Source organism: Columba livia, chromosome 1 (genome assembly GCF_036013475.1).
Source record: "Columba livia isolate bColLiv1 breed racing homer chromosome 1, bColLiv1.pat.W.v2, whole genome shotgun sequence".
NCBI lineage: Eukaryota > Metazoa > Chordata > Aves > Columbiformes > Columbidae > Columba > Columba livia.
Window position 1 is genome coordinate 33,623,626 of NC_088602.1, and position 23,242 is coordinate 33,646,867.

General features: G+C 42.6%; 1 protein-coding gene across 1 annotated transcript in view; it reads left to right on the forward strand.

The window, feature by feature from the left end:
* Positions 1-23,242, forward strand: part of EPSTI1 (epithelial stromal interaction 1) — a 66,457-nt gene that overhangs the window by 24,642 nt on the left and 18,573 nt on the right. Inside the window, exons 7-9 of the mRNA XM_005501795.3 lie at positions 13,633-13,726; positions 18,076-18,159; positions 21,485-21,558. Of these exons, the coding sequence (XP_005501852.2) occupies positions 13,633-13,726; positions 18,076-18,159; positions 21,485-21,558 (252 nt within the window). The remainder of the gene's footprint in view (positions 1-13,632; positions 13,727-18,075; positions 18,160-21,484; positions 21,559-23,242) is intronic.

Consider the following 23,242-nt stretch of genomic DNA (forward strand, 5'->3'; position numbering starts at 1 on the left):
GCAAGCATTCAGCTGATGTTATCTTAGGAAACCAAACTGACTGGTGCGACTGAAGGAGAAGATGGACTGTCAAGCTCCATTGCTTGAGATTACGTTCAATGATCAGAAGATTATTTGTGTGTACTATATTGAAAATACACCAGGAGGGCCCTGTAGATACTGCACCTGAAGAAAGTGAGATGAGAACTTACCTACAGTGGATGCAACTTGGGTTGGGTGTTGTGACTGAGACGGACAAATGACATAGACCAAGTTCTTCCAGGATGAAAGTAGTAGCTCCATTTATTGCCACAAGTACATTTTTATGCAGTTTTACTGTTTCATGTGCCTCTTCACTATTGGTTAGAAGTTACAGCAGTAACATCTCATTGGCTATTTTTGCTATCATCAACGTTACTCTTTTATTCCCTTCTCTCTCACAGGTACATCCTTAACATCTCCGGATACTCCGTTACTCCCATCTTTCTCAGGGGTAGGCCTTAATATCTTCAAGGCTAATTTCTGTTCCCATGCCCTCCATCAGGGAATCCACAGACCCACTGTAGTCCCCCACATTTGGGCAAAAGCCTCCCACCCTGTACAGTGTGCCCCTGGTGCCTTCCCTGATCTGAAGGAATCCTCTGGTGGGTAGAGGCATCTTTACCTCTGGATGTTGTTGAGGTTGCATTGCTAAGATACATTGCCATTATGGAGCACAATATCCAGGAGTAATGGAAAGATACTTTGTGACATCTCAGATCTTGTGAGGTAACTCCACTGAAGTACTATCAATGGGTTATTAGAGACATGTTTGCATGAAAGTGCACGCACGGTATTTAAAGATGTGCTTTTGCCTACTATGCAAAACCAAGTGACTCATTACTTCCATCATCCAAGACCTTATGTCTAGAGATGAAGAGAACAAATATGGGGTTGTGCCCCTTTCCTTGCTGTCTCTGCTGGAGTATTTTGATCTCCTTCCCTGCTTGCTGGGAGAGAGGGGAAGGGAGGTCATGCGTTGCATATAAAGCAATGACCTCTGCAAAGTCTTGGCCTGTGGAGCCATTTCAAAAGATAAGCTGCCTTGTTAGTCTGTCCTCTGTAAGCATCTGTAGCTGCAACATCACAATTTCCTGAGGAGATCAATGCCTACCAGCAATCTCATTAGCGGGGAAACCTTTTAAAATTGATCATCACCTCTAGCTGTATTGGCTTCCATGGGGCACAGCCCAATCAGTACCTCTCTTGTATGAAGTGCTGCTTCTGTTTGATAAGGAAAGGCACTTAAGATTCTGATGTCATTAACGTCCTCTAATAATAAAGTATTATACTGACCAGAAGTTCATTGTTCTGATTAAATTCCTGTCACTATTAAAAACAAGAACTTCTCACTGAAATCCCCTTTCAAAGGTTGTAACACGAAGGAAGTGTATACCAAAAGGGAAAATTGACTGCAACCTTGTCCACTGTCTGCAGAATACCATTATTTCCTATCTCTTGAAAGCCTTGTTAGTTTCTTTGTGTACAACTGGCCCCTGAAAGTCAATTGTATCTGTTATCACAGCTGCTTTAGTATGTGTTTGTGCCTTGTGAGAATGAGGTCTAGACACACATGCAGAGTGTTGTGGAAAAGTCTGGAAGTCTCTCTCTTTTGGGATCAGCAGCTCCTCTGACTCAAGGGCACTCAAGGGCACTCAAGCTTTGTTAGGGGACTAACATGGACAAAACTCACAAGGTATCTCCTAAAGTAGCTGTGTATAAAAGGCCCAAAGAGCACACAGGAGCAGACTTTGGGCTGGGGGAATTACTGCATGGCAGGATTGCTGTGGTTTGTACTAATAGAGGAGAAGCATTTGAGGGATTTATCAGTGATAGTGTCACTGTGGTTCTGCCTCTGCAGACACCAGATCTAGAAACTAAGAAGTACCTGTGAGCTTTTCTGCTGGAAACTACTTACACATGAAATGGAGTCCTTTCTTCTGAGTTATGGTGTCTTGGATGCATTTTGCTTTGATGGCCTGTGGCAGAGACTGTGTTTCTGTCAGAGTACATTAAAATGGAATGAATGCTTCTGTAGCCCGTATTTTGCAATTGCTAATTCTTGTGAGGAAAGGACTGAGTGTCTATCTTTCCAAATGGAAATTAAGAAGAGGTTAGATGGCTGACCTAGAACTTTTCAGGACATAGCTCTTTAGTTAGGACACAAAAATTGCTATTTAAACAGTAATGAGGGATGGATACCTCATTACTTGCTTTTCTCTGTGGCTTGCTGTGCAGGCTGTATGAATCTGTGTCTGAACTGTAGCGTGTCTCACCATATGGTTTTAACCCAGCTCTCTAGTAAGGTACTTTTATTTAATTTGGATTCAACTTCCCAGAAACAGTAGTGTTGGATGTGGTTCACTGCTTTTCTAACAGCCATCTGCCACTTTATGTAATGGGAAAAGCAGTCTAGAACGTAGGGTTACTTTTTAATAGTACAGGATGGCTGTTGTATCACTTCATCCTTCCCTTTGCTACATTTTTGTGCCTCTGTTTTTCTGAAGGTTTGACTCCTGTAAAAATTCCTGGCACTGCTGCTCTCGGGTACATGTGTGCACTCAATATATTCTGCTCAGAATTTGGAGCTGGAAACAGGATTTGCCATAGTGTCTCTAAGTGCATATTCCAAACACAACGCAGGAGGTTCACCAAACCAAGCTGATATATGCTTGTCTGCCAAAGCAGTGTTCTCAGAAGTCATAAAATGCAAGAAGCTAAAACCTGAATCAAAACAGAATTTTTATTTATTTATCTATTTTTACAGGATAAATACTAGTGTCCTTGCCCGTTTTCAGTCTCCTATGATGTGTGGTTCAAACAGCAGCCTGGTAACAAATTTTCCCCACAGAAGTGCAAATGTAAACCTGACCAGACTTTTAATACAGGTTGCCAGAGAGAATGAAAGAGGGCTCACACAAAAAGGGTTTGCAGCCTTGAAAGTCTTTTGTTTGCTTCTTTTCACCACAATGGTCTTAGTTTTGTTCATTTGCTCCTGATTATTTTAAACATTGTCAATTATTTAGCTAACAGGCAGAAAACTAGGCTTTTATAGACATCCAAAGGGACTCTCTTGAGTGTAATAATGAAGGCAGTTTATTGAACGCCTGTGAGGTTGCTTTCTAATTGTACGCATTAATCTGCCCATGCAAGCTGGCTGAAAATATAGAAGCAGATTGCACATGCAGATGGAGCACACAGAATGGAAGATCTATGCAATAGACATATACAAAACTGCATTTTCCTTAAAACTAGATTTATGCTTATTACTTCAGATAATAGATGAAGCTTGATGTCTAAAATAACTTCCAAGAATGTTGGATGAGTTGGTGGGAGGAAAGAATATCCCAGCTGCATTATTTCATCCAGTCAGGAAAACAAAAAAAAGGCAGTGGGTTGACAGGAAAGATCGGTTTTTGGCGTGGGTGGGAAGTAATGGAAATAATTCTGCTGAGAAAGTTGCCTTTTCTTTTTTTTTTTTAAACCTATTTTTATACTTTCTTGAAGCCTTATACCTAAAATGAACTTGTACCACATTTATTTGTTCTTATCGCCAAGAACAGGAACACAAACTCAGGAACGTGCAAACAAGAAAGCCTACCAGCCAAAGATAGCAGATCACTATCATTAGGTTTGTTCAAGTCCTACTTAGTATGCTTGTGGATCACTCCCGGTCAAGTCTGTGAATTCTGCATTAAGCTTGGTATGTGGCTACTGGAAGGGTTTGTGCTGGAAAGCAAGTGAACTAAATACCCAGAGGTTGGCCTTTCTTCCCAGTAAAGGGCATAGCAGAAGAACCATCAACACCATACAGGAATTTAATGGGTTAATTATTACACATTGTAATTTTTCACCTTGTAGCTTCCAGCAAATGATGAATACCGACACCAAAAAATGGACATTACTTCATGCTGACAATTTTGCATATAGCTGATGTTTGTTTTTTATTTCTTACCCAAAAGCGGACTGTCCTGCGGGTGTGGGTTGGAGTTGAGGTACAGGAGACCTGCAGTTGAGGATGTGCTTGTGGCTGACAGACATGTTTTTTCTGCCTTGCTCCTTGTTACAACCCAGCTGTGGGAAACATGGCAGCTGATTGTAGCTGTCTGAACTTATTTAAACCTTTTAAACTTCTTGCTGTGGTAAATGTCTGCAAAGAGGAGGGGATGTGAGAGGAGGCATATGTAACCCTACACCAGCAAAAACCACTTGCAACTTTCTTAACGGCTTAATTTTGACATATGTACCATTGCTGGGATTATTTTCACAACTGGTATTATCAGCTCTCCAGCTTCATTCCCACTTCAGCAAATTATTCTTATTAGTGAAAATCCCAACTACATCTCACTTTGGGGTCTCCTTCTCTATCTCCTAACACAGAATCTATGGGAAACCTGCATAAATGGACAACAATCTCATCGACCTTTGCATCGACATCTGGAATTTCCTCTGTTTTAACATTTTATGTTGTTAGGCCATGTGCCAGTGGAGCAGCAACAGCCCTAGTACCATCCAGCCTGGCTTGTGGGTCAGAGCAGGTGCCCAGACAGGATGCATCTGGCGACACAGAAGGCAGAGCCCTCGCTGAGGAAGGAACAAGGGCATCGGTAAGAACATGCCTGCCATGGATCTTACTGAAACGAAAGGCAGCTTTTCTTGGGGGTAGGCTTTGGTAGTGTTAAGCAGCTGATCCTAATTTCCATGCAAGTTGAGGAAGTTGTTGTGCTTAGCCCATTAAATATGTCAAAGTGGCACCAAATGTATAGAGATGCTTGCTGGTGCTGCAAAAAGATGTGTCTTGAATGAATCATAGAATCATAGAATGCTAGGGATTGGAAGGGACCTCGAAAGATCATCTAGTTGAATCCCCCTGCTGGAGCAGGAACACCCAGATGAGGTTACACAGGGAGGTGTCCAGGTGGGTTTTGAATGTCTCCAGAGAAGGAGACTCCACAACATCCCTGGGCAGCCTGCTCCAGTGCTCCGTTACCCTCACTGAGAAGAAGTTTCTTCTCAAGTTTAAGTGGAACCTCTTATGTTCCAGTTTAAACCCATTACCCCTTGTCCTACTGTTGGTTGTCACCGAGAAGAGCCTGGCTCCATCCTCGTGACACTCACTCTTTGTATATTTATAAACATTAATAAGGTCACCCCTCAGTCTCCTCTTCTCCAAACTAAAGAGACCCAGCTCCCTCAGCCTTTCCTCATAAGGGAGATGCTCCACTCCCTTAATCATCTTTGTTGCCCTACGCTGGACTCTCTCCAGCAGTTCCCTGTCCTTCTGGAACTGAGGAGCCCAGAACTGGACACAATATTCCAGGTGTGGTCTCACCAGGGCGGAGTAGAGGGGAAGGAGAACGTCTCTCGACCTACTAACCACCCCCCTTGTAATACACCCCAGGATGCCATTGGCCCTCTTGGCCACAAGGGCACAGTGCTGGCTCATGGTCATGAAATTCAGTTTTGATTTTTTGGTTTTGTTTTCGAGCAGGGGAGTCCTGCTGTTTTTAAAAAAAAACATCATGAAACTTGTGGGCAGATGTGTGAAACTAACACTATGTGTGCATTATGCACAGTTCTTAGTTTTTCAGCTGAATTAGAAGAAAATGGTGAAATACTACTTTAGCATTGTTTACTGGCTGATGAGTCCATATCATTCAGGACTAGATGCTACTTCTGTTGTCTTAGTCACTAGTCATGTTGCCTCTTCTCTGAAATGGCTATAGTGATTTACCTGGCTTGTGATTCTTTATTTTTTTATTGCTGTTTCTGAATGTCTCTTAGCATACTTGTGGACATTCATTAGAGCAGAATTGTAATGCTGGAGATCCCGCAGCTTGAGAAAACAAGTTCAGGAGCTGTCTTTTTTTCAGTAGTAATAAGAGTGGCCATTATCTTTTAAAACCTGTCAAGAGAAATAGGTTTATGTTATATGCAAAAAGTATTGTGCTGCCTTTTTTTTTTTTTTTTTTCCCAAAAGCACCGGTATAAAAGCCAGTGTATTTTTCTGTATCCTGGCATTTCAATATCCATCAATTAAAGCTAAAGTATTAGGTGCCACTGGGCACTGAAAAGCAGTAATGAAGATTACAAAAAGCCTTTTTAATTTATGCATTCTTAATGTTAGTCTGTAAACCAGACTTAAATCCAAGAACTTTATGCATAGGCAGAAAAATTCTTTTCTTTGCATCTTTGTTCTGAGAGGAATACAGTCGCAAATGAAAAGCTTAGCAAGCGGTGCCATGTAGCTTCTGGGTGGAAGCAGATGCTGGGGCCTGAGTCCATGTCCTTCCTCATGTCCCTAAGGACGAAACCTTTTCAGGACTGGCTCTTCTGTTTGCCTTATAGATGTGACGGGAGTTAAGACCAAATGACACACAAAGTTAAAGACCTTATTCTGCACAGGATTTTAGACCTCAGGTCCTGCAACAAGATCAGTTGTGGGTTCTCAGATCTTCCACAGTTGCATGCTGGGGTCAACTGTGGAGCTTTCTGCTTCTTGGCTGTCGAGGCTGGTGACCCTGTAAGAGCATGGCAGCTCCTAGCTAGGCCAGAGGAACCTCGGCTCACTCTGGCTTTTACATCCACCCCCATGTCTCACCCCAGTGGAAATGTAGGCAGCGCACGCATTGAGTCCCAAACAATGAGAAATGCCTGTGGATTACCTGATCTACAAGTGGCTTGTGGGTGCAGGGTGCCAGCTCTAAATCCCAAAATTACATAGTTCTCAGCAAATTCATGTTTCTGAGTTTTACATGTACTTGTTGAGCTTCAAGTATATGCATTTACCTAACAGCTTTTAAGAAAGGACTCTGCCTGAAGAATAGTTGTGAAAAGTTAAAGCTGTGAACCCACAGAAAGCATCTGCAACAGGGACTGATTTCCGCAGTCATGCCCTGACCCCTCCCAGCACATTTCTCAACGATCCTGGCAGCAAAGTCATCATTTTCCTATGACAGCCCTTAAGACTTTTTCAGCCCCCGAATCCAGTATTGTGCATCATACCTCCACAGCTGCATCTGTACTAATAAATTGTACACTGTCAATCACTGTCACTTTTGAGGCCAACAAGCCTAAGACTGCCTGCTTCTGTTGCTAGCAGACGTTTTTACCTCCCAAAACAGGGCGGTTGTATCCAAAGTGCCTGTTGGGAGTTACTTGTGTTTGATATTGATTCCTAGATAGCAGCCAGGAGTTATTTGGGCAAGTGCTATTTGGAACAGGTCAGAACTGTTCCAGGAGCTGTTACCACGTTATAGAAGGCTGAGTTCCCATGCTAAGAGTATTGCCTGGTGCTATTAAATGTACCACCTATGGGAGTAGCCTATTTTAATTAGCAGAGCAAGAGGCTTGTTCCCAACACTGTAATAGGAAATGGGGCTACTGACAAAGACAAATGTCACAGAGCAACCCACAGGTCAATTTTAGGGACCACAAGGTCCAAAACCAACTTTTATTAGACCAGCGAGGCACAGGGTTTTAGCACTCCGAATGTGACTTAAATACAGGTTCGGATATCAGTGGAGGAAATTATTGAGAGGGGCAGCCACTAATACAACAGGAGGTCCACAGAGTGCATGCACGTGGCTTCACCAAAACAGTGCCCGAGCCGTCCCCGAGTCCCGGAGGAGTACACACTTGCCTAAGCACGGTGTGGGATTATTTTTATAGAGATACACGTACTCGCAGTGAGTACGGAAAGTGTGCACTCGCGATGTCGCGAGAGTAAATTTATAACACGCTCGCAGTCCTGCGAGAGTTATTTTACACGTGCAAATGTGCACGGAATCCTACACGTGCTTATGTGGAAGCACGGGAGGAAAATATACTCGCGATTATGCGAGGGGCTCTCGGCGGCCACTCGCGATTGTGCGAGGAAATAAAGTACTTGTGCAAGTGTGCACGGAAAGAAAATATACTCGCAATCCTGCGAGAAGTTTTACTTACACCGTAGCGGCGAGGCAAGCGGAGTCTCCATCCTGGGGAGGGGGCTCTCGTGGCGGCAGTGGCTAAGCTCGTGCTCCAAGAGACCCGCGGCAATGGGCGGAGTCTCGACGAGAGTCCCGTTTTGTTATCTGATCAGACCTGACTGTAGGCATTGTATAAGCTTCTCTGCACCCCCCACACTGAGTGTGGGTGCCCCTGAAGCCCTCAAACATCCCCCACACTGGGCGCGGCCCAGTGTGCCTTGGCACTCCCTTCTTCTAATGTCCCAGGAGCCAGGGTGCTCTGGGCCAGACAAAAGAAGCTGTTAGCCTCAAATAAGAAAGGAAGAGGGAGAAGTGCCGTGCTGCAAAGGAGGGGGAATTGCAGTCTGTCACAATCCCACCCTGTGACTACAGTCATGGTCTGACAGAACTCTGGAGTGGTATGACAGCTACCTCTTGCCTCCAAAGTAAAAAGAGGACACTTCTGCCAGTGAGCCTTAATGTCCACTGTGGATCACCATATAACATATGTTGACTTACCCCTGCAAACAGTTATTAATAACAATAATAGAATTGAAGTAATTACAACAATCAACAATTGCCCAAGGTAATTATTGAGTCCCAGCATCAGTCACAGTTCGTTAGTGTTTCCATTCCTGTGGCTGCCTTCCTTCTGAATGGCTTGGTGGTGTTAGCTGGATCCTCTTCCACCCTGTCATTTTTGGTGTTGTTTCCAAGGCATCTGGATGCTCTTCCATCCCTTGCTGGTGTTAGGTGAATCTTCTTCCACCCCGTCACACGCATCTGTACTTCTCTTCCACCCTGTCATCTTCCTTCGCCCTGCAAGAAAACACAAAAACAGATCTCGGTCCCTTTGGAACCGGGCTTTCATAGTTAACATGTTGAACTAGCTCAGAAGGTTCTGAGCAGAAGATATCTCTTGGACCTTTTGTTCTGGGGGTGGGTCTTTATCGAGTGGTTTCCTGTTATTGACTCTTTATCAAAATCGTTAATGACCTCCATAATGCCCCATTTAGCTGCAGTGGAGTGCCAGTAAATTTTTTTTGATAGCAAGTAATATTAGCAGCTATTTTCAGTAAGCAGCAGTGCTGAGGCACATTGCCGGGTCCTAATGGGAGCTGCTTCTGACCCTCAGAGAGCACTGAGCGGGGGCGGGGTCACTGGTCCCAAGCCGCGCCTTTTTTTTTCCTTTTTTTTTTTTTTTTTTTTTTTTTTTTTCTTTTCCAGTTCGCAAGAGTGGGGGGGGGCGCTCCCGCCCGCAGCGAGCGGGGGGGAGGCGGCCAACCCGGGGAAGGTGGTTGCCTGCCAGCGCTCGCGAGGCCGGGCTGCCCCGCCCCACACCACCAGGACTTGGATGCCCGGAATGGTGGCGGGGGGGGCGGCCAGCCGGGAGGCGACAGAAGTTTTACGGGGGGAGGTTTGCCTCCGTTTTTCGGGTTATGCCCATACTGGACATGTGTTTCTAGCAGCTTTCTCAGGCTGCTCCGTCTCGCACCGCTAGTCCCGGGGCAGTGGCCGGCACTCGCGGGGTGGGGCTTTGCTATGCCGGACCCTCCGAGTTGCCGGTACGGGGAAGGGACCGTCTGGACACCGCGGCTAGGGGCAGGTCGTGGTCTCGATCGCGATGGGCGATCGGGACCAGCCGGTCGGGAGGGGAGTGGCCAGCTATAGTGAACCCACCAAAGCTCCCACGAACCGGTCGCAGCGCCACCAGTCCCGGAGAAGTCGCCAGCACTCGCGAGGTCGGGCTTTGCTATGCCGGACCCTCCGAATTGCCGGTACGGGGAAAGGTTCGAACTACCACTTAACAATATCCGATCACCCTCGGCATACGGGACAACACAAACAAAGCACGTACACGTCTCCATCTCAATGAAAGGGCGCACAACCTCTCCTTCTATTTCATCAACACTGTTTTCAGTGTCGAGAAGCGGCAGGGCGGAGGGGCGTTCGCTTAAAAAGCCCGCGCGTTTGTTTTGCCGCATAACTTCTTCCTCTCTTTGGAAGTCAAGTTTACGCACATCCCGCGCTAAATTAAGGCAAACGGCCAGAAGGAAACACACCCCGAGACGCCAAGCCGCCGCAGAGAGGTCCTGCTCCAAAGAATCAAACCGTTCGCCTCGGTGCTCAGGTTTACACAGAGCCTGTGTTAGCTTTACACACAAACTGAAACACACCGCGCTCCCCATAATCATAAGAAGGAAGCACAATAATTCCTCCATCTCTGATATCCTGCACGACTACGCCAAAAATGTCACAGAGCAACCCACAGGTCAATTTTAGGGACCACAAGGTCCAAAACCAACTTTTATTAGACCAGCGAGGCACAGGGTTTTAGCACTCCGAATGTGACTTAAATACAGGTTCGGATATCAGTGGAGGAAATTATTGAGAGGGGCAGCCACTAATACAACAGGAGGTCCACAGAGTGCATGCACGTGGCTTCACCAAAACAGTGCCCGAGCCGTCCCCGAGTCCCGGAGGAGTACACACTTGCCTAAGCACGGTGTGGGATTATTTTTATAGAGATACACGTACTCGCAGTGAGTACGGAAAGTGTGCACTCGCGATGTCGCGAGAGTAAATTTATAACACGCTCGCAGTCCTGCGAGAGTTATTTTACACGTGCAAATGTGCACGGAATCCTACACGTGCTTATGTGGAAGCACGGGAGGAAAATATACTCGCGATTATGCGAGGGGCTCTCGGCGGCCACTCGCGATTGTGCGAGGAAATAAAGTACTTGTGCAAGTGTGCACGGAAAGAAAATATACTCGCAATCCTGCGAGAAGTTTTACTTACACCGTAGCGGCGAGGCAAGCGGAGTCTCCATCCTGGGGAGGGGGCTCTCGTGGCGGCAGTGGCTAAGCTCGTGCTCCAAGAGACCCGCGGCAATGGGCGGAGTCTCGACGAGAGTCCCGTTTTGTTATCTGATCAGACCTGACTGTAGGCATTGTATAAGCTTCTCTGCACCCCCCACACTGAGTGTGGGTGCCCCTGAAGCCCTCAAACATCCCCCACACTGGGCGCGGCCCAGTGTGCCTTGGCACTCCCTTCTTCTAATGTCCCAGGAGCCAGGGTGCTCTGGGCCAGACAAAAGAAGCTGTTAGCCTCAAATAGCAAAGGAAGAGGGAGAAGTGCCGTGCTGCAAAGGAGGGGGAATTGCAGTCTGTCACAACAAAATACCCTTATATGGTCACTCCAGTTTAACCAGCGCTTCTGAAGATCTCACTTCCCTCCAGCTTGATGCTTAGAGATTGTCAGAGCTTGGGTTAGTAGCCTGGTAGGAGGGTGCCATCTTCTTGGTTTGTCTAAATTTTGTATCTCCTTTTGTCTAGCTGTTTTTGAAAGGTATCAGGATGCTGCTGCATTGAAAGGAATTTCTTTGGTTCATGCTCTTCTTTCTTTGTTAATAATTACTTTAGAGGAACACATTTTCTTAGTGTCTTTGATTAGCCCTTAAAGTTTTAGCAAGCGAGATGTTGCTCCAACTGTCTGAACATGGAATACCTATGGACACTTCAATGTGCTGGTTTTCTTCTGGGGATAATGTTTTCCTCACTGGAACATTAATTGAACTGTCATCTCTTTGACTTCCCCCTTTCTCTGCAGCATGGCTTATGCTATGGTCTGTGTTGTTACAAGTCTAATATTATGAAAAATAACATTCAGGCAATATTTTGACAGTCTGGCAACTTCAGATGCATTGCTGGGTTTCCATAGAGATTATACACAACAAATTAGCATATATGACTGACTTGACTGAGTTTGTCTTTAGTTAGGTTCAGAAACCAAAGTCACTTTCTTGTGCTAGGGGCACTTCATTAATGTATTACTTAATTTGGTGTAGTAGGGTGTTTTCTGTATTCAAAGGCAGTGTATAGTCTTGCTGAGAAGCTTCCACTCTTGTAATCATCTTTTCTAATACTGAAATTGAGTTAGCTTTTCATCTATCAGTGTTCTGATCTGGGAATTGCAGTATCTTCACCCTTCACCCCATTTTTATGCAAATAATGAGAACTCCCACATACCCCATGTCATTCTTTTGCTACCCATAAGGATCTAGAACATCCGGGTATACCCCCAAATTGCCAGATATTTCTTTGCAGAACTTCAACCTTCTCAAATCTATCCAGATTATCTCTAGAAGTTCTTAGTCTTTATTTTAGCAGTTTTAGCATAGGTAGAGTAACACAAAATCTGCAATTTAAAACATCAAGTTCCCAAAATTATTCTGTGCAATCTCACCACTCAACCACTCATCTTTCATAGAAAAAAAACAAACAACCACAAGTGTGTACTTAACACTTGCGTAAGAAGACTACTAATTTATTTAACCTTGATGTACAGGTGCTTAGTGTATTGGGGAACTTTATTTTTCGCTTGTTTTTTTTTTTTCTGTATTGTTCATTGGCTGAGATCCATGTTAACTGCCCAGGTGATGAAGGAAAGGGAGTGAACTGGGAATGCTGAGACTCTCAAAGCATAGCTTGCTACAGCTTGAGCAAGTACTCTGTACCTGAAGTGGTAACAGGGTTTTTTTCAATTTATTGTGTAGAATAGCATAGAAGCACTTGTGGGTTCTTGTTCTTTTTCTGCATTTTTCCAAACATGCGTCTACTCACTGTTTCAGAACATAGAGTTAAAGACAGAAACATGCTTGGTAGTCTGTTTCAGCAGTTAGTCATCATCACGCTTTGCATCCAAGGTTTTTCTCCAAGGTTAAGTAGCTGTCTTTGGTAGTGGTGTCTTCTCCCCTGCAGAGCTAGCTGTTTGCCCAGTTAGCAGAGAAAATCTTTGTGTTGAATGCCTCTTGAAGCACTCGTTCTGCTCTCACTTTGGTACTTTCATGCTTTCAACAGTGGTATAAAATTGCCTCTTTCTTCTAACTCTCTTCCTTTGAGTGAGCAAAGACTTGAATAGATATTCCTGGGACTGCAGGTCAGGAAACTGGTTCCCAGTCATGGCTCTGAAACACCTTAACATCTGTTTACGTTGTTGCTTGTGACTTTGTTTAACCACAACTGATTAAAACTGTGAGCGAAGTGATGCTACTTTGAAAATCTGATTTATAAGGGATGCGATTGGAAAAATAAAATTGCCCTTGCCAGAATAAGAAGCGACAATGTTGTGCAATTCTGCATCAACTAAAGACAAGCTTTTTTTTTTTTCAAATGATACAAAATGCTTCAAAGTCTCTCTGCTTGATGAAGTAACCTGTTATAAGGCTCCATTGTATTAATCATAAAAGAAAATTCCTTAAAATAATCTTTTAAATCACTTACTCAAGATTTATACATCTGGTAGAATGATTTGCAAGAATTCAGTGAAGCAGTTGCATTCTGATGAAGTCCAATGATATGCGAGTTTGTGTTTTAGGAGTTTTACAACAAGGAAAGCAAGCATGGCCACTGTAGACCCCAAATATGCAAATGACAAGAGCTGTTTGCTTAAAAAGTCCTCCCAGCAAATGTCTTATACACTATATAGGTTCTGTATCCTCTGTCCCGTTTAATTTTGTCTCCATAACCCTTTGTTCCACCTGTGATGTTTTTCAGCAGTCATATGATAAAATGTCTAGGCTAGATTCCAAGAATGGAATAAAAAGCTGTATTTATTTTTATGGAGGCACTAACAATTCTATTTGGATTGGATTTCTTCGTAGCAAAACCAATGAATTATTGAACAGATTGGACTTGGGTTTGCCAAAGAGTGATTCCTGTCAGATTGCTGCTCGTGGCCCAGAATCTACAGCATGGGTAAGCAAAACCATGGCATGTGCTATATTTTCTGTCAGCTTTCCAGGTGCTGTCAGTAGTGTAATATTAGAATATTCTAATTGAGCTTAATTGTCTAGACATAAGTCAGTGAGTACAAAGGAGTCTTTCTGGTGAATGAGATTTGCCTGCGTTGTCTCTTATACACTGGCAGAGTATCCTACAAAGTAGGAGACTGCCTTTATTACTCACAGATTTCTCTCTGATAAATGAGAGCCAGATTTATATTCTAAGGTCAGATCAGAATCTTAAATGTGCCCTGTACACATCTGTTGGTGGCAAGCTTTTATGAAATCTCAACTAGTTCATGTCAGCAGGTGTTTTACTGCATTGAAAATCTAGGCAGAAGAGAAGCTTATTTCTCACTGAATCCCCAAAATGATACCATAGACTGTTTAGTGACATTTTCCTGGTTTGAATGAGCCTGGTAAGTATCAATGTAATTATGAAATAGATAAAGTTTCGCTTAAGTTTCATTATTCTAATTGCCTCAGAAGGCGCTTTTTTTTTTCACATATTATTAGTCTCTTTGTGTCTAAACCAAGTTTTCCTACTGATGTAAAAACTTGTGGTGATGAATATTAACTCTGAGACAGAAGTATTTCTCCTTTAGGGAGGTTTGTAATTGGTGAAAGACGGAGAACAGGACAGAACTTGTTGTTCCAAGAAATAGTCCTTAGTCAGCAGAAACTTGGAATTATCTGATCTGGGCAGCCATCTGTTGTATACAACCTTGAACATCAACAGTTAAGTAAAGAGATGGGAAGATTTACCTCTGTATTTCCTCAGAAACCTTAGAAATGTGCAAGACCCTTCATTATAGGGATTGCTGCAAACAGAATATAACAGCTCTCTTTTGCCTCTGGTGTCTCCTCCTGGTCTTCATTGTATGGAATGGGAAAGTGATACTCAAAACAGGTTCCTTTGCGCTTTAATTCCTCGCGTCATTTTGTGTCTCTGAAAACCCTAAAGAAATCTTAGTGTATGTGGGCAGATGTATAGCTTGAAGGAGCCAACTTCTGCCCAGCAGTTCTGGGCACAAGGTTGGTTACAGGAGAGAGACTTTCAGACTCTCTTTTGTAGCCCTGGACAGATAAGCAAGATGAAGGGAGAAAAGATGTTTTGAAACCACTTCTACCTTCCTCTTGAAGCATCTAACACTCTAAACAGTGGGGAACTTGTTCTTTGGTTGGAAAGACACAGCTCTGCAGCTTTTTGTATAGTGTGAACATTGAACTGCAGAGACAAGTGAGCTCACGTCCCCAGGACTGGCTTGGATTTCAGGATTTTGGTGTGGTGTCTTCATATCTATGAAGAAAGGGGTGGATGCATGAAGGAACACAGAATTCTTTCAGGTGTACAGGTCCTACTTTTAGCTGCTTCACCTACCTATGTGTGCCTTTTTCATTGCAGTTTTTGAGGGGTTCCTCAATAAGTTGTGCCAAATTACACACCATAGCACCATTGTTTATCTTTGGCTTCACTAGTATCCAAGCAGATAAAATACTTAGTTTATTTGTATCGTAGAATGATTTGAGTTGGAAGGGACCTTAAAGATCCAACCCCCCTGCCATGGGCAGGGACAACTCATACTAGAACAGGTTGCTCAAAGCCCCATCCAACCTGGCCTTGAACACTTCCAGGGATGGGTCATCCACAGCCTTTCTGGGCAGCCTGTTAAAGTGTCTCACCACCCTCATAGTGAAGAATCTCATCTAAATCTACCCTCTTTCAGTTCAAAGCCATTACCCCTTGCCCTATTACTATATGCCCTTACAAAAAGTCCCTCTCCAGGTTTCTTGTATGTCCCCTTTTAAGTACTGGAAGGCTGCAATAAGGTCTCCCTGGAGCCTTTTCTTCTCCAGGCTGAACAACTCCCACTCTCTCAGCCTGTCCTCAGAGGAGAGGTGTTCCAGCCCTCCGATCATCATTGTGGCCACCCACCCAGGTCTTGCTCCCACACACCTTATGTTGGAGACCCCGGAGTTGAATGCACTAGTATAGGAAATCTGGTCCAATCTTTCAATGTTTTCCATAGCTTATAGCTTTATAAATGTCTAAAGTTTTTACACATTAAATTTGAGTGCATTTTTAGGAGGCACTTGTGCTATAATGAAAAAATGCAAGGCTAAGGCCCTTTAACAAAGAAGGAGTCATCACCCTCATGTCTATACCTGTCATTTTTACAAACTTAAAAGTCAGTCTTTATGTTTATGTAGTCCTTGTAAATTCTTCAGGGTCTACCAGCAAGAGTGAAAATTGTCCGAGGGGGGTGTTCTGATATTGATAATTTTCCATTAGGAGTATAGTGTGACCAGCAGCTTGTTATAGACACATACAGCTATATATCCTATTTGCTTATGCATAGGCTTTTCTGCTTAATGAACATTGTGAAAGTCTTTTAAGATACTAGTGCAATATTGCAACTCTCTTTTGAGGTCACAAAGTGTTGCCAGCCCTAATTTAGAAATAAAGTTTCTCAAAGAGAGAGACAGAAATCTTATTATATTTATATATTACCAAAATGCTTGGAGTTACCCATGAATCAGGACCTTGCCTGCGCTAGATTTTGTAAATCTATGGATTGTGTGAATATCTGGAAGTCATCCGTGGATCCTGTACTGTTCTTTAATACTAGCTGATGTCTTTTGCATGGCACCACTTCTATAGTTTTGTGAATCAATTAATCACTTGCTTATAATGCAGCAATGCAGTTAGCAAAATGCCTTTCCAAACAACTTGGGTGAGGTACAGTCTGTAGGCATATGCACAGCCTCTGTACTCTGTATGAGGAATCTGAGGCACATAACCAATAGCTGTTATCTAAATAAACTTGGCATATTACCAAAATGCTAAACCAGTGAGAAAACTTGAGCTTTAATTTTCATGTTATCTTGCACCTGTCATTTGTCCAGAGTAATTAAAAAGATTCAGGACCAATGTATTTAAGTAGTGAAGGGTGATAAGCTTAGGAAGTGTCTGACACGCATGTTAAAAGGGGGGCACAGATCTATGTGATTTTTTTAAATTTAAAATTAATGGTCTAAAAAAAGTTTGGGACAATGCAATGTTGATTGAATTTTTCCCATACATAAGTTCTTTGATAGTGACATAATTTCTTTGATAGTGATATTAATTTAGCATAGCTAGTTCAAATATCAGTGTCAAATATTAGTTGATGGGCATGAACAAATTTGACTCTTTGGAGTGACTCTGTCATTGGTGACTTTTTTGGCTTGCTTATTTAATCAAGCTCATAATTAATTTTAATCCTGTCTTTCAAAGTGTTCCCAATCCTGTGTAGATTTTTATTGTCTTCCAACTTGATTAACATACACTCCACACAATTCTCCAAGCCATTACGGAGAGTAATGAATAATACTGCACACGGAATGAGTCTCCCTGGACACATGTAACAACTCCTCCCAACTCAAAATTGAGCTATTAATAATTGCTTTCTGTATTCAGTCTTTTTAGGAAATTATGTGCCTGTCGTTTTAATGGTATCGTTCTGCATGCATATATCAAGATTTGAGAACATTGTGTAGACCTGCAGCAAATTCCTCACTAAAGTTAAACCTGCGTAGTTCTTGTATTAAATTATACTGGCTCATTATTTAGTGTGCTATGCTCTGTCCCTGCTCAAAGACTTTACAGTATAAATTCCTATGTATAAGATCCTAAGGATCCTGTAAGATCCTAATGGCAGGCTGGCTCTTTGCAAAGATCTACAACTTGTGAAACAACAGGGCTAGTCATAATAAAAACCTACACAGTTGAATACTTTATTCGTCATGTGTAGTTCAGATTTTCAGCTCTCTTGACTGCCCCACAAATATTTCAGCAGACCCGATCTCTCAGCTTCTGTTGTCCTACCTACCTCCACAAATGCCTCTCCAATACTCCTATGGAAATAATCCTGGGTTCCCCTCTGTTACCATGCCTCCCTTCTGCTTTGTTATCTTGGTAATATTTTTAGTACTTTTCCTTCTTCCCAGAATACCTTACCTCACTGTCGCGTATCCTGATTGTGTTTTGTGACTGCTCAGAATATCTTAATGCTTGCCACTGGGATGCAGAAGCAGCATGTGCTGTGGCTGCCTTGTTGTGATGTGCAGATGGACATTCAGCCAAATTGAATGACTGAGAGGCATTAAACCACTTCTTGTTTAAATTCTAGTCTTGAGACTAATCTGTTTTCTTAACTAACTGGAATCATTCTACCATATCTGTTTTGTTAATTACCTGTATAAAGACTTGGGAATAAGGTTTGGGATTTTGGTCCCCCCTCTCCCCACACCAATATGTTTGTATTCTCTGCTGAACAATAGACTAGGAGCCATGCTTATAAGCAAGCTCTTCGAGAGGATGAAAACAGAAGATTAGAGGAAATGAAGCAAGAACAACGGAGGAAGGTAATTATACATTAACAGTTTGCATATTGTATCATTTTTACATGCTGTGAAACCAATTAAATACATTGATTACTTGTAGCCTACGCACAGAGTTTCTCTTTAGAAAAAGTGATTTAGTCACTGTTTGCAAATATTGTGAGAGAGATGAGCCAAGCTGTAAAATTTGGACAGGACAATTATCTCCTGGGTTCAAGGCTATTTGCATCTGGATGACTAGCTCCTGCCCGCCTCTCCATTTGAACAAATGTGCAGAGCACTTTTTGATCATGGTACCTGATGTCACAGGCTAAGGGAACCAATTTTCTCTCTTTCAGGCAGAAGTAATCGTTACTGAGGTATTCATGATGATATCAGATTTTGAATAGTCTCTTTCTAGAGAATCAAGGCCTGTGTGCCTTGCCTTCCCAAATCACAGAATCACAGAATGGTTGAGGTTGGAAGGGACCTCTGGAGATCATCTAGTCCAACCCACCTGCTAAAGCAGGTTCACACAGGAATGTGTCCAGGCAGGTTTTGAACGTCTCCAGAGAAGGAGACTCCACAACCTCTCTGGGCAGCCTGTTCCAGTGCTCTGGCACCCTCAAAGTAAAGAAGTTTCTCCTCACATTCAGATGGAACCTCCTGTGCTTCAGTCCGTGCCTGTTGCCCCTCATCCTATCGTTGGGCACCACTGAAAAGTCTGGTCCCATCCCCTTGACACCCACCCTTGAGATATTTATAAACATTGATAAGATCCCCTCTCAGCCTTCTCCAGGCTGAACAGACCCAGCTCTCTGCATCTCTCTTCATGGGAAAGGTGCTCTGGGCCACTGATCATCTTCGTAGCCCCCCGCTGGATTCGCTCCAGTAATTCCTTGCGCTTCTTAAACTGGGGAGCCCAGAAGTGGAGGCAGTACTCCACATGAGGCCTCACCATGGCAGAGTAGAGGGGGAAGAGAACCTCCCTCAACCTGCTGGTCACACTTTTCCTAATTCACCCAGAGGGGATGTGGAAGCACTCAAATTTGCTCCTAAGTCTGTATACTTCCCTGTTTCCTTGCTAACCACCTAAATGAAGAGTTTTGAATTGTCTAAAAAAGCAGGTGTGCCCTAACTACAAGTTTGAATTCCATCTTCTGAAATGCATCCGAACCACTGTAATCCCTTTGACGTGGATTTGGGTACCATATCCACATAAAGTTCATCTGCACAAGGTGATAGCACTCTGCTGTGCTGTCTGTCATGGCTCCGGGTCTGACTGTGCAAGTATGGGGAAGGGCAGCATTGGTTGCAAATAATTTGAAAACATATTAGCACATATTGAGCCTCTTGCTATGCCTCCGCTGTTGCTAACATCCAAATTAATGTTAAACTATTTCCCCAGTAGCAGAATTTTAGTGCAACAAATTTCACACATTGAGTTTCTACTAGAGCTGGAGAAGTGACTCAATCCCCCCTCACAGATATCTTTCTTTACATGTTGAGGATGTGTCCTCATTTCACACTATTCTAGCAACCAGGATGCTGGAAACAAAAAGGTGGGGGGAAAAAAAGAGGCTCTTAATTGCTTTTCTGTTATTTATATGCTTATTCCCAGGAACTATACAGAGGAAAATCTTCGAAAGCCAGTCCTGATGGGTGTAAGGCCTGTAGCGGTTTTATTCTTTACATTTATTCCTCCATAGAGAAAATAACTACAGATATGAATTAGCATGCCCATATTTTATTAATTTGGTTTAAGGGACTCATGTAGGGCTTTAGGCTCTTTAGTGGTTTCCACACATTGCAAAGAAGGTGTTGGCTGCTTCTAAGGCTGCTCTTGCTTGGTACACAGTTCCAAATGCTCCTTGACTTCACAGTCGCTGCTACCTATTGCATAGAGTAATGCACTACTTACAAACCTACTGCAAATAATATGTATTTTATAGGCTCCAATAATTGTCCCTCAGATATATGTTGACTCGTTTCTGTTTCAAACTGGTATTTGTTAAAGTAATTGAGAATTCAGTCTTGTGTGTACCTCCTAGCACAGTGTAGCTATAAAACGTATTGGTATTGTCAGTTCCTTTTACTTTTTTTTTTTCTTTTCAGAATGGGTTTTAGTATGTATTGCTCGACTTAGAAATTTTCAGTACACTTTGAACACTACGTCATATACATACAATATATTTCAGAACGTTATTTCGAGAGAGGACTTGGTGTATTGGAAAGTCAGATACTGGGTTTTAATTTTCAGGTTGAATAGTTATTTAAAACAGTGAAAATTAAGGTTGGCTTTTTTATTTCTTAATCCTGTTTCTTCTTTTAGGGCTAGACAAATATTGATACACAACACAGTCATAGTTATTGATTTTCTTCATGTATTTATTGCATAGTTTTTATTTAATGTTCCACTTAAATTGATTTAAAAAAAAAAAACTTTCGTAGTTCCATTCAGTTATTGAACTTTTATCTAACCGCATCATTTTATTTTAGTTCCTATTCCTACTGCTGCTCAGTTGCTATGGAAAATATGAAAGATAGGTCTGTTTCTTTCCCTTCCCCCTCACCCTGCAAGTCATATTTTCCTTGCAGAAAAATCTACATCTTCAATTCCTGGGTGCATTGCAGGGAGCAAGAGCCAGACAAACAAGCAGACAAGCAGAACAGAGTCATACAAGCTGTGTTTCCTTCACAGTCCTAACTAAAATTGCATGAGCCAGCTCTCCTCTGAAAATAATTCCCTTTGACACCATTTATATACCTTAATATTACATAACGTAAGGATGGTAGGCTGCTGCAATGCTGGGAGCTTGCACACGCTTTCACCACAACAAAAGGTACCATTTGCCCTTCACTCAGCCTTGGGGGAGCCCCAGGGAGCTGGAGGTAGCACACCATCCTACATACCCACCTTCTCATCTTCTCCTCATGCCCCATGGAGGCAGGAAGTGGAGGCCACGTCTCCTTCATACAGGTGCAATGGCTATGTCTGCTCCTGCTAGATGACTTTGGCTGTCTTCTCCCTTGGACCCATAAGGAAATTCAAACCCATGGGTTGGGATAAGAGGAAGCAGACTGGTGTCTGGCATACCCAGACTGTAAATGTCTGAATCCTGTAACTTCCCACTTTTTAAGGCACAAACAAAACTCAGCAATTGCAACACTGAATGGAAAAAATGAACTCAGTTTTTAACATAGTACTGTCACAAAAATCAAATGCTACTGGGAAAAGTTCTGGGAATGGCACATGGCTTTATAGGTGAAGTTAACACTGTGTGGAATTAATTGGGTTCGCAATATTGGTGTGTTAATTAAAAGTAAATTTATTGTTTTGTTTCGTTTTTTTCACTTTTATCATTTCCAGACTGAATTAATGGAATTTAAAAAAAAGCAGGAAGAGGAAGCCAGGACAAGAGCACATCAAAACGAACAAAGGAGGTATGATGCAAAAATGGGAGAATACACTTTAATTCTTATCTGGAAAGGGTCTAAAATTGCAGGCATTAATGATTTAGAAGACAATTGCAATGAGGATCCCTGATCTCACCTCTGGTTTAACTTTGCTTTCAAATGAGCCACTAATATCCATCATTACAGCTGCTCACTGTAAGGCAGTGTGACCCAGAGTGCCTTTTTCACTTTATTTATCCTATCAGTGTATGATATAGCATAGGGTAGAAAGTATTAATAGTTTCATGGGTAACTACTAGTACAGTAGTTTCAGCTGGAAAAATATTTTATCTAGTACAGTAATTTCAGCTGGAAAACTTTTTATCTATCTACCTATCTATCTATTTATTTCTGTGTTATTTTAGAATGGGCTACTTTGTCCCTGCCATGTTTTGTGGTTGATTGTCACTGGGGTTAAAAGGCAGAGCTAAACATGGGATTCGATATCAATACAGACAGAAGCTGCCGTGCAGCCAGGCATTCTGCAGCTGCATTGCTTGGTGCTGTGCCCTCTCTGTGCTCAGCGCTTCTCATCTTGCCCTCTGTCACTTAACTGATTTTCCATTATCTTGAAGCGCAGCTTTATCCTCAGCTTTGTTTTCTGCTAGTAAAAAAAAATAACACTCAAGCTCAAAAGTAAAAGCCCCATTTGTTTCTTTCTTTTTCTATCATTAGGGAAATATAAAAAAAAATTACTTCTGTAGGCAATCACTCTCCATACTGTTTTCATTTCTTTTTGTCTCTAGCAAAGATATTGAGATAATTACCCATAGAAGTTAATGAAGGATTTTCAATTCAGTCCGTCTCATGTCCCTAGATAGAAATAATCCAGTATCTTGCATTTTACATCATTCTTACAAAAAGCGTTGTAAAACATTAAAACAACAGTCATGTCTAAGCATGTGTATCAGTCCTAAGCATTAACGGGGGGGAAAAAAGAAACAGTTTTCAGAAGGTTTGAAAATATTTTAAGCATACTGAAAGAAAATGTATTTGTATGTGCACATGATTTCCAGATTGACAGAGCGGTAGAAGAAAATGCTAGAATCACGGAATCATTGAACAGTTTGGGTTGGAAGGGACCTTTCAAAGTCGTCTATTTCAATCCCCCTACAATAAGCAGGGACATTTGCAACCAGATGAGGTTGCTCCAAGCCCCATCCAGCCTGACCGTGAACGTCTCAAGGGATGGAGCATCTGCCACCTCTCTGGGCAACCTAGGCCACTGTTTTACCATCCTCATTGTAAAAAACCAAATCATCGTCATGTCTAGTCTAAATCTCCCCTCCTTTAGTTTACAACTGTTACCACTTGTCCTATTGCAACAGGCCTTGCTAAAAAGTCTGTCCCCATCTTTGTTATAGGTCACTTTTAAGTGCTGAAAGGCCACAATAAGGTCTTCCTGGAGCCTTCTCTTCTCCAGGCTGAACAACCCCAACTGTCTCAGCCTGTCCTCACAGCAGAGCTATTCCAGCCCTCTGACCATTTTTGCGGCTTCCTCTGGCCCCTTTCCAACAAGTCCATGTCTTTCCTGTACTGAGGGCTCCAGAGCTAAATGTGGGACTCCAGAGTTGATTTCAAAGGTGTATGGTAGGGAAAGTTATCAGCTACACAAATTGCCTCAATAAGTAACAAAACTAAGTATTTTTTTTTTCATTTGCATTAGCAAATC